Source organism: Apteryx mantelli, chromosome 6 (genome assembly GCF_036417845.1).
Source record: "Apteryx mantelli isolate bAptMan1 chromosome 6, bAptMan1.hap1, whole genome shotgun sequence".
Taxonomy (NCBI): Eukaryota; Metazoa; Chordata; class Aves; order Apterygiformes; family Apterygidae; genus Apteryx; species Apteryx mantelli.
In genome coordinates this window covers 29,640,402-29,654,591 of record NC_089983.1, presented here as the reverse complement: position 1 = coordinate 29,654,591, position 14,190 = coordinate 29,640,402, and the positions used below count along the sequence as shown (strand labels likewise).

The window sequence follows — 14,190 nt, the reverse complement described above, 5'->3', positions numbered from 1 at the left end:
TACTTAAGTGGATGATAATCTCTATTCTGAATGTTAAACCCCTGCAAAATCTCTCCATAAGTATTGAGTAAATAATGAAAGCCTGATTTGCATTCCCCTGTGTCTTAATTGTTTCCTTTTCCCAAATGGAAAAATCCTTACCCTACACTTAATTCAGCATCGCCAAGATTCTTTCTTCATCAGTCCTCAGCAACTGCTACAGGAATAGTTTACAAACCTTTCTGAGACTAGTAAACGGACTCCAAAGATTCAAATTCAGATATGAAGAAATCGTGGTTAGGTCTGCAGAATCCTGAGAGTGTCCTAAAAATTGTGGCATCTAATTAGTGTTAAATCTTTTAGTAGACTAAAATACTTCTTTTCACTCTAGAGCATATATAAAGACATAGGAAACAGAACACTTCCTTTTGGAAATAGTTTTGATTATACATTTGAGATTAAAAAAGAAAAACCACCTTCCCTCCCAAAAACCTATCTGGGAATCCTTGATTTATATTGAAGAATCACTGTAAAGCACTGAGGATGTTTTATCTGCTTATGACAATTGGGCCTTGGTGATTTCCTGTAACAGAGATGGAAGAGCTGTTTTGCCATTTCCCTGGTTTCTAAATAAACACAACAAGGAGAGGCTATAGGGATTTAAGGTGATAATGTCAGTGATTATGATCTTTATTTAAAATGTACTGATCAGGATTTTCATCTAAATTACTGTACATCTGCAAAGAAAAATGAAGAAAATGAGAAACTGCAGTAAGGCAAAGTTTGTTCAAAAAGGGTTTTATTTTGTTTGAAAAGCCACATGCAAAAGGAAAGAAATAAGTTTCAGTGGTTATTTTTTTAAATCTTGGTTTTCTTGGTTTGTTAATTTTTTCCATTGAATTAAACTATTCAAGTCCATAGGTAGAGAGCACTATTTCTTGTAGAATTTGTTAAAAAAAAACAAACTTATACAGTAATACAGAGAATTGAGACCTTTAGGTACTGTTTTGTAGGCACTTTGGTGTAAACACTGCTGGTTGTGGCATACACACTATTAGCAGCTGAGCGTGAAAATCCTAATGGCAGTCTGGGCACAAAAGCCATCTTGTTGAGCTGAAAGGTGCAAGGTAGGCTTCGCTTCAATGTGTTGCGAGTCGAGGAAACATTATGAGCAAGCACAATAAATTAGCTGGAGTGTTCCTTACTGCTTACTCATAATGTTTCCTCACACGAAGATACATTAAAATAATTAGCATGACCCTAATGATGGTAAGGCTCATGGATCTGTGGACTGATAGATAAAACAGCAGAGATTGTTCTCATTCTGAAAACAGGGCAAATGCAAATGGAAAAGGATGTGGGTTTACCTCTGAACAGAATTATTCGAGGAGTCTTTTTCCTTTTTTTAAAAAAAGATGTGTTTAAAAAGATTCCAGCCCTTTTCCTGTCTTTATCTCCATAAGACATTAGGGAATGTGCATGAATATATGGCAAGGAATGGTATAATCCTTGAACAGCTGCTTTGAAAATCTCTGCGCTGTTTCATGATTTCTTTATAAGCTAGGTAAAAAGCTATTGAAGAAACCTAAGTGTTGTGATTATGATGGTGCATATGAAGGTGTGTGCTCAGCAATTTCCAAGAAAAGAAAGTAGCAGTACACTATCTGCATTAGATATATATGAATGAACTTAATTCAAGTCTATCAGGGAGCTGTCAGTAATTGGCAAATTAGTTTTATATTAGGACAGAGTGTCAAATTTCAGCTTTCTAGTGCTGTCTAGGAACGTGCGCAAATCTTTAACTCAAAGTTGTATCCTACTCTAGTGTACGTAGCCACGAGCTATTTAATTTCTACAGCTGAATGGTACAAATAGAAGCCAGTAGTTCTAACAGGCAGAATTAAAATGAGTTGAACTGAAAATGTGTTCAATTTTCCTAGAGAAAACTGCAGAAACTAAAACTCTATATTTTGTTTTGGTTTCCAGTGTAGGAAATTGTAAGGAATAATTTCCAGCTAGGGCAGGTAAAGGTGCTAGGTGACTAACCTAAATTTTACAGGTTTTACAGAACTGAAGTGAATTTCACCCAAGGACTTCACATATTGATTGTCATGAAATTTACCTTTAGGAGATAACTTTTAGCCATCTATATGCCAAAGTTTAATTCAGTAGGCTCCAACTAAAACCCTGGATCTGAATGTTTACAGAATTTGCATCTGGAGCTAGATTTTTTGGGTTTGGTTCCTCCAAAGCAAAAATAGAAGTAGAATCTGTTTTCTTGTTGAAATTGTTGAGATCAATTTGTCCCTGTGTTTCATGCAAAATTGGAAAAATTCTGTGTGTTCATATTTCCCACCCTAGATAGCAAATCTCTCTTAGTTAGTGGTTACCCCCAAAATTCTCAACCCCCAAGAAGCCTCCCAAGTATATGTCATTTTTTTCAGTGTGGTATTTCTAAAGAGAAACTAGAATTTACATTGTTTTTCTATAATGGACACCATTAGCATTTGTTCTCTGGGTGACAAATTTGAGAAAAAAATCGGAGGATACAACAAAATGCAGTTTTATTCAAAAAAACCCTGTAGTGTTCCATTCCAAATAATGATTTTGTAGACTTTTTTTGTTGACTAATTAGAGTGCAGAGTAATCCAGCAAAAGACTCAGGATGAGCTAAAGTTCTCTGAAACTGCAAACTGCTGTCTAATCTCACCTGACGCCCTGATATTTGCCTTTATGGTCTGCTGGCTTGCATACAGCATTCAGCACCTGACTGGTATCCACTCCTTAATGCTCTGCTGCTGTGTGGATTTACAGGAGGGGGAAGAAAAAAACACGACAGGTTTGGTATGGTTTTGTATGTGCCTTTGTAAGCTGAGCAGTTGCAGCATTCACCTCAGAGGTAAAAGCCCTCTGCTCCTAGGACTGCAACTTAATTTTTATTAAATAGTCATATAATAAAAAAAATACAGAAGCATGGACTGGATCATAATTCTTCCCCCTTTTCCAATTTCAATTTTAAATTCTGATAGGCAATTAAATAACACTGATCCGCTAAAGAAGTGGTTGAGCCATCTGTATTTATTTATTATCTGGAGAAATCAGAATTCTTAGGTCACTCTCCTATTGAATGGAAAAACAAAGCAAAGAAACATAAATATACTGTACTTAGCTGTACCTAACTAACAAAAAAGGAAAAATAAAAAAACCCTGAAATCTGCTCAAAAGATGGCATTTTGGATTTGAACGTTCAGGCTAAGCTGCATGTATAGTGGGGTATCCCCACACACTAACTTCAGGCAGTTAATTCAAGATGATCTTAATCAATCCATGGATTTACCTGTCTCTCACTATAGATTGTACAGAAAAAGGAAGAGTTCTAATGTTAGCTTCTCTCCTAACTCACTGAACTAATACATCGAAGTACCTGGAGTAAATAATCTCTCCATTGCCCCAGGGTCAGGCAGAACTGATTTGGGAGCTCTTACCCCTCTTTTCCTAGCCCCAGTAAAAAATGATAAATAATAAAAAACAGAGTAATAAAAAATATAAAAGTAGTTCGAGAGGACATTTTGAAAATGCCTGCATTTAAGATGAAGAAAGAACTGGAACTGTATGCACATAAAGGGATTTGAACATTATAATGGGATAACAGATATGGTAAATAAAATGAAACATGAAATAAAATGAGGGCATTGAACTCCGAAGGCTGTAGTTAAGATGTGAGAACGCACTGGAAAGAGATGGAAAGAGTAATGCCTATAAAGCGGAGCTGTGGAAATGGCAGAGCAGCTCTGCATGAACTCAGTGTTCTGAATTGCTAAGAGGAATGAATGATTACTGATGCTAAGGAGATTTTTTCCTTATATAGTGTAATGTATAGTCTTCACACAGTATATGAGGACTACCAGTCGTGATACTGGGACTCTTCTCCTCAAAGGGTATTGCTTTTAACCTGACTTAAGGAAATAGCTGAGTAATCTTTTTTTCCCCTCTGTTTACTGTATCCAGTTGCTATAAACACAAAGCTGCAATCACAAAGACAGTAAACAGTCAATAGAAGCCCACTGTTGATTAATTCATTTATGCCATAAAATGACAGTTGCAATCCAGAAGGTTGTGGAAAGGCCAAACTGTTAATGTAAATGGGAAAATTAAATTACCTAACCCATCTGGGAACGTTAAAAAAGCAGAAATAGTGATATGGGTAAGATTCAGGAGTGCTTTTTTACTCGTAAGCGTAGCTAGATGGAGCATCAGGAGAGGAGGTGACAGGATTAAGTAGTAGAAAAAAAGGGAGTTCACTACGCAGTGATAATTTTTAAATGTCTAACACTGAAATGCATAAAAAACAGGAAACAGTAGCTATGACTTCAGAATTGTATCTCTGTGTGAAACTGGTGTCTGAAAATCTGTTTGAGATAAGAGGTCAAGCTGAAATTTTCTGCAGCTTAATAAAGCAAACAATTAATTTGAATGCTTATCTTTCTAAAGGTAAGAAACAATCAAATTGCATTCATTGGGAGCCATTTTTCTGAGGTCATGGTGATGCCCATGATGAAACAGTGTTTTAATGCAAACAAGACTTGAGATTTAACCAGTGGACAAATATCACATAATTTATATCATATTCTATTCACAAAATTATGGGTCCAGGTGCTCTGCTAGTGTAAGTCAGGAGCCTCAATTCAAAACATTGCTTAGTGCAGGGTGAACATTGGGAACATGGTTTTTTGCTTTTCCATCTTAGGCAAAATGATTTCATAGAACTATAATCAAAGAATAAGGATTCATTGCATGACAAAACAGTCATATAACTGCAATTGCTACAGATGTTTGCTATGTGGTACTATGCTCAGTATGTATAGTTATAGCGTAAGTTAACTTGAGATGGAGAAAATACATTTCCATGTCGTGAATGTTATCATCCCTCTCAAGATTTTTTTAGCACTTGCTATTCTTTTGATTCTCAATTTTCTCTTCAGAAGAACTTTTATAAAACCTCTAGTTGTATTATCTGGCAGGTATAGCAAGCTAGCTGTACCATGGATAGGAAGGTTACCCTTCCTTCAGTACAGCAGATGAAAGAATGTGGCCTTTTTCATCTTTTTGTTTTCGTCTTGAATATGTACACGCCTTTCTATATGAAATGGTTTACAAGCATGTGGCACTGAAGTGTACTAATTCACGGAAGTGGAAGGTGGCATTGGAGTTTTGTGCTCGATGCTCATGGACATTTAATTTTGAAACAAATTTAGAAAGATTTGAGAGGGAAACTATACATTGGAAATAGTCTAGGGAACTCATAGTGCTAGGGAACTCATATATACAGAGAGTCAAAAAATTCGTCTTGTTCGGAAACAAGCAGGAAAAAGCTTTTCTCAACATCCGCCACAACAGGTTAACACCATGTTCCTTTGTTTCTTAGTTTATTCATTAACAATCTAAGAATAATTGGACTGGTTAGTGAAGTACTAAAATACATGATGGCACAAAGCTATTTAGGTTATATTCAGGACCTAAGAAGACTGTAAAGAACTTCAGAAGAGCTATATGCATCAGCAGCATGAAATCCATTGCAAATAAATATGAAGTTACAGAGGTAGAAAGGTAAATTTAAATAAGCAGATACAGGCATCTGGCCAAACACTTCAGTGGAAATACTGCTTTTTGACCTCAGCTGTACACATAGCAAATAAGTTGTCAGGCTACATGAGGAACAGGATAGAGAACAGTACATAAAATATGCCATTTTAGAAATCTCTGATGTAACCTAATCTGAAACAGTGTTGGCAGGATAACTACTAAGCTCAAGAGGGATAATGAAGAATTACAAAGTGCCCAGAAATAGGAACTAAAATCAATTAAGGGCTCAAAAAAATCATCTTATGCAGAAATATCATAAAGGCTAGAATCTTATAAAGGCATGAGATCTGCCAAACTACAGCATATGATAAAGGACATAAAGAACAGTTAAGAAATTGGAGATTTAGAAGAAATTTAGTTTCATGACAAATCTGAAACTAAAAGTGCAGATTAATTAAATGAATTGCCTTTTCACCCCCATCTACGATTATAATATAGAACTTACTGACAGTTGTGGAGACCAGAGCAAGGCATGACAAGCAATAGGATTTTTACATTTGGCTTTCTACATTTGTAATTCATTACAAGTATTTACATATATGACACATTTGTAAATATAGTCTACACATTTTGTTAATTGTTCTGTATTACAGATGACAAAGAATGGTACAGTGGAATCTGAAGAAGCTAATACCCTGACGCTGGATGACATTTCTGACGATGATATTGATCTAGACAACACTGAAGTAGATGAGTACTTCTTTCTACAACCCCTGCCAACAAAAAAGCGAAGGGCACTGCTACGAGCTTCTGGGGTGAAGAAGATTGATGTGGAAGAGAAACACGAACTGCGGGCCATCCGCTTGTCCAGAGAGGATTGTGGCTGTGACTGCCGTGTATTCTGTGATCCGGAAACTTGTACTTGCAGTCTTGCAGGCATAAAATGTCAGGTAAATATCTATACTGTTGTCATTATTTAACTAACAAGGGGTGTGTGTGTGTGTGTGTGTGTGTATTTTTTGTTGTTGTTAAAGTGATAAGTAAACATATTATGGAAAATAGTTAAATGAATTATTATATGATGATGCTTGTGGCTCTCAAACTAGTTTTTTAAGGCCCAGGTTTAATAGTATATTGTGCGCAGTACAAATTAGCTCCTTAAAACCATTATTTATTTTACAGTTGTTTTAGACACACACATTTATCTGATATTTTTTCATTCACATACAAATACACTGTTCCTCATGTTCTTCTCTGGCCTTTATCTAAACATTCAAATAGAGAAAACAGAAGAATCAGTAGCCTGCAGATGTCAGAAGGGATATTAGCTTTTAGTTAGAGACAGTTCACATACTGTTCAAATGTGAATTACAATCCAAACTCAATAAGAAGCAACAAATGAAACCCTGTGATACTGTCCTTACCTAACATGCAGGTGTCAGCAATAAAGTACAACTGCTAATACGTCATGTAGTTTTTGTCTCTGTGAACTGAAAAGGTATTTTGTGTCACCCATTTACATGGTCTCCTATGTACAGCTGTAAATGTTCCAAAATGTCCCCTAAAAGATGTTTCCACTAATTCTCTTGAGTAGCTGTTAGCACCTCAGTTGATTTCTCCATGAATACATTTTTGATAATTACTTAAATCCAAGCAAAACTCTCTCTGCTGTTCTAAATAACATATTCCCTTCCTTGCTGTTTGTTTTCATCTTCAGGTGTCTGGACTTTATTTGGTTCTCCTCTGCATTACATTTGATGCTTACGTATCACAGTGTAGATAAAATCATAGACCTTAAGCCATCTGAATGAAGTACCTCATTTGTGGATTCACTCACATTTTTAGATATTTAAGATAGGTATTATTAGATACATAAGTTCTGCCCACAGAGTCTGTTGGGCTTACAACATTGCATCTACAATTGACTGAAGTATCTTTTAAAACATATTCAAGTTTCCATTCCTATATCTTCTGTGGTCAGGTGTCCCCCTATTGGAAACTATATAAAGCTTTTTATACATAATTCATGTTTCATTAGGTTTCTAATTTCCATAATTTTCATCAAATTTGATAACTTTTTTTTCTGCTAGTGATTTTGCCAGGATTTGAACACGTTTAGTGTAGCTGTAGCACATCCATAAACAGAAAAAATGTGTATTCTTTGTTCCACTGTGTAGTGCCTACAGCTAAGAAACTGAAATATTTTTTCCTATTCTGCAACATTGTAAATCCATGCCTTACAATTACTTGCAGTATTGCTAAACTCCAGGTTAACTGTCTGAATTATTGTTATTTTAGATTATTCTCACGAGTACTTCTCAGGTGAATCCTACTTCACTGTTTTGTTTCTCTAGGCTGTCTAGGTTCTGTTATAACACCAGGTTTATGATATGTATTATTAATCTGTGCTCTCTTTTTCTAAAAGGTGGATCGTATGTCTTTTCCATGTGGTTGCACTAAAGAAGGGTGTAGCAATACAGCAGGTAGAATTGAATTTAATCCTATCCGTGTACGGACTCACTTTTTGCACACAATAATGAAACTTGAATTGGAGAAAAATAGAGAGCAGCAAGTTCCTGCACTAAATGGCTGCCACAGTGAGATAAGTGCACACACTAGTTCTATGAGTGCAGGACCCCATCCAGCTGAATATTCAATTGCAGAGAATTTTGAGATTGAACCTGAACCGCAGGCTGCAGTTATGCATTCTCAGTCAGCTGAGGACTTGGACTGCCCAGGGGAAGATGAGGAAGAGGAAGATGGGAGTAGCTTTTGTAGTGGAGTTACAGATTCTAGCACACAAAGTTTAGCCCCAAGTGAATCAGATGATGATGAAGAGGAGGAGGAAGAGGAAGAGGAGGAGGAAGAAAAAGCAGATGATTTTGTGGAAAGCATGGGCTCCCATGCTGACATGGTGCCTCTTCCTTCTGTCCTTTGCTATTCTGATGGCACTGCTGTGCATGAAAACCACTCTAAAAATGCCTCATACTATACTAACTCTTCAAATCTGTATTACCAAATAGAGAACCATGTTGCTGGCACTACTAACCAGATTGGTGAGACCTACTCAGAAAGAGATGCTGTCAAGAATGGTAGTCTTTCTCTGGTGCCTTACAACATGACTTCAGAACAGTTTGTTGACTACACGCGGCAATCAGAGGAAACTTTTAGCAGCCCTCATTACCCTTCTGCAAATCCCTCAGTGATTGTTTGCTGCTCATCGTCTGAAGGTGATAACAGCGCTCCATGTAACAGTTTATACACTGAACATAGGCCAGGCCACCCTCAAGTGGAATTTCACTCATACTTGAAAGGTCCCTCTCAAGATGGATTTGTTTCGGCTTTGAATGGTGACAGTCGTTTACAAGAGCACCCTGCAGAGAATTCGCTAAACCTCCCAGAAAAGAGCAGACTGCACGAAGAGTGCATCAAATCACCAGTGGTAGAAACAGTACCTGTTTAATATTAAAATTATTCTAGGACTGAATTCCTTTATTAAATGCACTCAAATTGGATTTCCTAGAATCTTACATTTTTTTAAGAGGTAGACAACACTTGGACTATGATCAATGTTCCAGACACACTTTTTTTGAGATACATTGGCAGTGGCATTGCATACAAACAGTTCATGTAAAGATAAAACAAGCAAACAAACAAACAGTCTTTTGATTTACAAAAAAGCGTAAGTAAAAAAAATATTTTTTTTCAAAGTAGCCTACCTATCAAAGTATGTGAAACCTGCCAAGCTATGTGAATCAAAGCTTCATGTTTTTGATTGTCGGGCCTGTGCAAGATTGTTAAAAATGGTACTTTGAAATAATCGCATTTAGAGTCCTAATTTTTCAACATATCTGGAAAGATGGTGAGTTTTAATGTAAAAGTAATTACTGTACAAAAAAGTTTTAATTGTTCTGTACTGTATGTATTTAATTTATGGTAGTTTAGTACTCATGTTTTGATAAAAATGAACAGTATGTTCATTTGAACAGAAGATCCATAGCTAATAACAAAGAGCATGTCCACTTTTCATCTGGAGTACCATGTACTTTTTTTTTTTTTTTTTTAACACCATTCCTTGTAAGTTATCTTGAAATGCATTTTTAGAGTGTACCATTTTCTCTTTTTACTGTTTTGGACAAACTGAAGAGTCAGAAAGGGGGCATTTACATTTTCTAGAAAGGTGAAAAGTAGACAATCCGCCATTAAAATTAGAATCAATCAATCAGTGGCATTCTCAGAACTAACCTCTCCCTCCCCAAAGAAAAATGATCTTGTATATAATGGCAAAGCAGTAGTTTAAGCTTACACAGCACCTTTTAGCCCTGCAAAACATTCAGATATTTATGCACTTTAGTGCCATTTTGCAGTACTTTATTAACTATGGGAACTGTGAACTATTTTGGAGAAATGCCATAGCTCCAGACTCTGAGGTATATGTAACATAACGGCATCCTAAAATTCACTGTAACAAAACCGGTAGGTTTTCCCAAGCCAACTTATGAATATTTCAGCAAGCAATTTATAAAGGCTAAGTCTTGCTGATCACAGTTTAAATGAAGCATGGAAAACAGAGTGAAAATGTCTAGGTTTTCCTAAATATTTAGCAGTTTTTATAAAATATGAGACTGCCTTTTTTGTGGACTTCTGATCGTATCCTAGATTTACAGAGCTACTTGGTCTAATTAGGTGCGGGAACCTGCATATTCAATGAGAAACATAGCTTCAGAAATTTACAGTTTGCAAGCAAAATATCAAGTGCATCATATGGATATCTATTACCTTGTATTCCATTTGTTTTAAAATGAAAAGGGAATTAAAAGACCTACTATGTCTCGACCTTTAATTTATTAACTAAAGTTGCTTTCTTCTAGAGAAGGAGATGTAGGAGCCTGTTTTTCTATACACTGATAATTCTTCACTGCCTTATTTAATTTCAAAATCTATTTTGTTGTTTTTGTTCTACTACTACTGAAATATTATTTATTATTTATCCAGCAGTTTGAAGTGTAGACATGTCTTATTTGTTGAATTAAAGATCAGCATCTTAACTTTTATCTAGCCAAATCTAGATGGTTACCAGTATGCATGTAAACACAGTGTAAATTTTAGCTCATAGCGGTGACTCTTCTGGTTAGAAGCTCTTTATAACATCATGTACAATACTCCAGTAGAAAAGATTGCCAGACTTAAAAAATGCTTTTTTAAAAATACGGTGACTTAATTGGATTTTTTATGAAATCTGTGCACAATGATTTCCAATTTTTATTTTTACATAAATTGGCAAAATATTTTTACTCCATGTAGTAGCCAGGAAGGGGTTTTTTTTATTTATTTGTTTCCACGCCAAGCCCTACATGTTTTATCTTATAAGAATTGCATTAAAAAGTCCTAGCTCTCTAGGGACCGGATCCACATTTGCAAAGTATTCCATCTGCTGGGTGAGTGCAGGCATGTTGATTCTCTGTTTAGCAGTTCCTTGAACTCTGTTCCTCTTATTCACAGAACACACTAGTCTCTTTCTGTAAAGGTTGAGTAGCCAGGTAAATGCAGGTACTCTCCCCTCTATATAGTAAATACCCATCTTCATTTTTAAAGAGAAACCTGTTAGGAACAGTTCTTAGAAAGTTCTGCATGTAAGAATGAGAATAGTATAACTCTGTTCAAGATATTTTACAGGCAAATATAACAAGTCTCTGTATATAGGCATCTTGCATTAACAGCAGGCTTAAATCTGGCAATCTCACTCAACACCAGCACCAAAAGCACAAATCCCTACTACTTGAGCTGGAAGAGTAGCTGTGAATCAGTAGCAGCTTTTTAACCTCAGTGTGGGTTGGCCACTGGAGGATATGATCATGCACACTTTACCAGGGTATTACTCTCAGGGGAAAGTTAAATGAAATAGTTTTGTTTCATTATTCACCCCCTTACTGAGCAATAAGAAATTTTCTTGGTCCCTATGTTTTCACATGAAAAATATCTTTAATAATATTAGCAAGCACAGTACATAATTAACTTCATAAAATGCATCTCAGCTAGCTTTAAAATACTGAGATGGTGGTTATTTAATATTTCCATTGGCACAGGCTTCAGACCCAGGATTTCTTAACATTAGCTTCTGAGTACCCAGATGTATATCTTCTATGCCACTGTGGCATCAGAGATGAATATAGCTAAATTCTTAAAGCATGTGGCATAGGATGACAAGTAGCTGATACAGTGAGGGGTAAAGAAGGCATTGGCTATATAAAGAGCTTTTGCTACACTATTTTCCCTTGCTTAAAGGAGCTCGTTCCTGGGAATTGAAAAGTAAAATATGCCTAGTAAAGAGTAATATTGAGAACATATTCTTAATTACTGGGCTATGATATAGACAGTGTAGATAGTAATACCCTTTTTTTGTCCTCCTTCATCTGGTCTGATATGTTGTGATCCAGATTTGATTTCAGGATACAAACTAAACAAATCTTGTTTGATTCTTGGAACAACTTAAAAAGTGAAGTCTTTGTTTATAATTGACAGAGATTTCCTGGTAGCTATATTAATAATATTAACAAGCCTTCTAAGAGATATAAAGCTTGTACTGAGAAAAGAAAGAACCTCATCTTCTGTTAATACAGGCTAAACCTGTTCCCCAAATGACTCCATACCAGCAAAAGACTATACTAAGGCCTTTTTTAGCATTTATAAGTAAGTAGACCAGAATGAAAAAATAATCATAGTCCTAACCAAAGTAGATATGCTAATGTGAAATTGAGAGTAGGCTGTAGACATCAGGTGAGAGTCAAGACTCCTACCCCTTGGTTAGACTTTCAGGTTTTGCTTAGAAGGAAAAAAGTGTCATCATATAAGGAAGAGTAGGCTTAATACAGCATGGGACAGAGAATTTATTAGTTTCATTTTCTGGGCTTATATATAATAATATATGATGTGTCCCATTTCCCAGGTAATTATCATTAATGTTGATAACCACTCCTTTCATTATGGGTAGGCTTATTTCTGCTTGCTGAGTTATGTTAAAAAATGATAAACATACAGCAGTCTGTGCTTCTGAATAGATCTGGCATATCACTTGTTGAAATGTTTACTGATTGATAGCCTGTATCAGCTTTATTTCCCAAGGTGTTTAGCTACTAATAATTATTTGTAAGAAGGCAGATAATTAACTAGCAAATAATTTTAGATTACATTTAGGCAGTTCGCAAAAATTAGTAATAAGAAAAGCATTTCCCTCTGTAAGGATAAAATAGAATTTCCACACTAAAGATCACTGAAACAGCACATAAAACTGCCTTTTTCCCCATAATGTGAACTTTGCCTCTCTTGGGAAATGCATTGTTAAAGTTTATATACAAAGCTTAAACTGATGTTAGAGGTGAAACTGGAACTTTCATGGCAAAAAGCAATTACAGTGATTGCAATTTTTTCCTAAGAGCTATAATTCATGCCCACTAGAACATCCTTTAAAAATTAAATGCTGGTCAGTAAAAGTTTCTAGTATTTCTTTTCATTTTTTTAAAGAAAATTTCTGATCAGCTGTATGCCATTCAGATCAAAAAGTTTTACTATTTTGCATTTACACAAGTCGCTGGTCATGAATCAGAATTTGAGTTGACATCTATCATTTCTTTAAAGGCCATTTAATTATTCTTAGTAACCATCTTCACTTGCTATAAATATGGTTCAGCCCTCTCACTGATCTGTTAAATTGTTCTGAGTGAACTAAAAATGTTAGCCTGCCTTTTGTACAAGTTTTACAGAAATTGCATGTAGTGTTCATGGTGGTGTTACTCACTGGATTGCTAACAGATATAGGTCCAGTTTCTCATCTTACCTGGGTGTCATATTTCAGTAAATGCCCTAACAAGCCAATCTTGTAGCACCTCTTCATCAGTTGAGAATGTATCATCAATAAGCCCAATTAGTTTGAAAAAGATTGTATACATACATTTGTACACAAAGCAGAAACTGTGGTGTCTTTGAATATTTCAGATGTTTATGACATCTTGCTAAAAATGTGATCTACTTACTTAATAGAGAACTGGGCTAGGAAAGAAGAGACCTGGATTCTGTTGTTGGCTTTGCCTTTGTCCGGTTTTGTCACTCCCGTTCTCTGTGCTCTGGTTTGTAAGGTACTTGGATATGTAGTGATTAAAAAAAAATCTATAGAACAGCCAAAATATCATTTGCATCTTTTTTTGGCATCATTACTAAATTTCTGTACTACTAAGTTACTTTCCCAGTCCAGCCCAGTCCTGCTCAGAAGTGAAGAGAAATTTTACCACAGACAAGAAACATAGCAAAAGCAAACTCTTCTTTCCATGGACCAAGTTAACGAGCAAAAATTTAATAAAGTTCACTGTAAAAATGGGAAAATTAGAATAAAAGCTATGTTGAATATATAACATTTACCTATAGCCTGCTTACTGTTTGAGCAGCAAGGCTGTAATTTGCCTACAACACCACACAGGGCAGCAAAAGCAGTCTTACTCCCCTGTCTGTCTTCCTCCTTTGCCAGCTTAATTCTCTCAGTCAAAACTCCATGCCTAGGCTCCGAGGCAAGGCAGGTGCCCTTACTCAGAGCTAACGCAAAAGAGACATCAGACCCACAATATTGTTTTAAGGGCA

At 35.8% G+C, this 14,190-nt stretch overlaps 1 protein-coding gene across 1 annotated transcript in view; it reads left to right on the top strand.

The window, feature by feature from the left end:
* The window catches only part of CSRNP3 (cysteine and serine rich nuclear protein 3), a 113,037-nt gene that overhangs the window by 94,879 nt on the left and 3,968 nt on the right, over positions 1-14,190 (top strand). Inside the window, exons 5-6 of the mRNA XM_067298540.1 lie at positions 6,216-6,512; positions 7,988-9,424. Of these exons, the coding sequence (XP_067154641.1) occupies positions 6,216-6,512; positions 7,988-9,025 (1,335 nt within the window). The 3' untranslated portion in view covers positions 9,026-9,424. The remainder of the gene's footprint in view (positions 1-6,215; positions 6,513-7,987; positions 9,425-14,190) is intronic.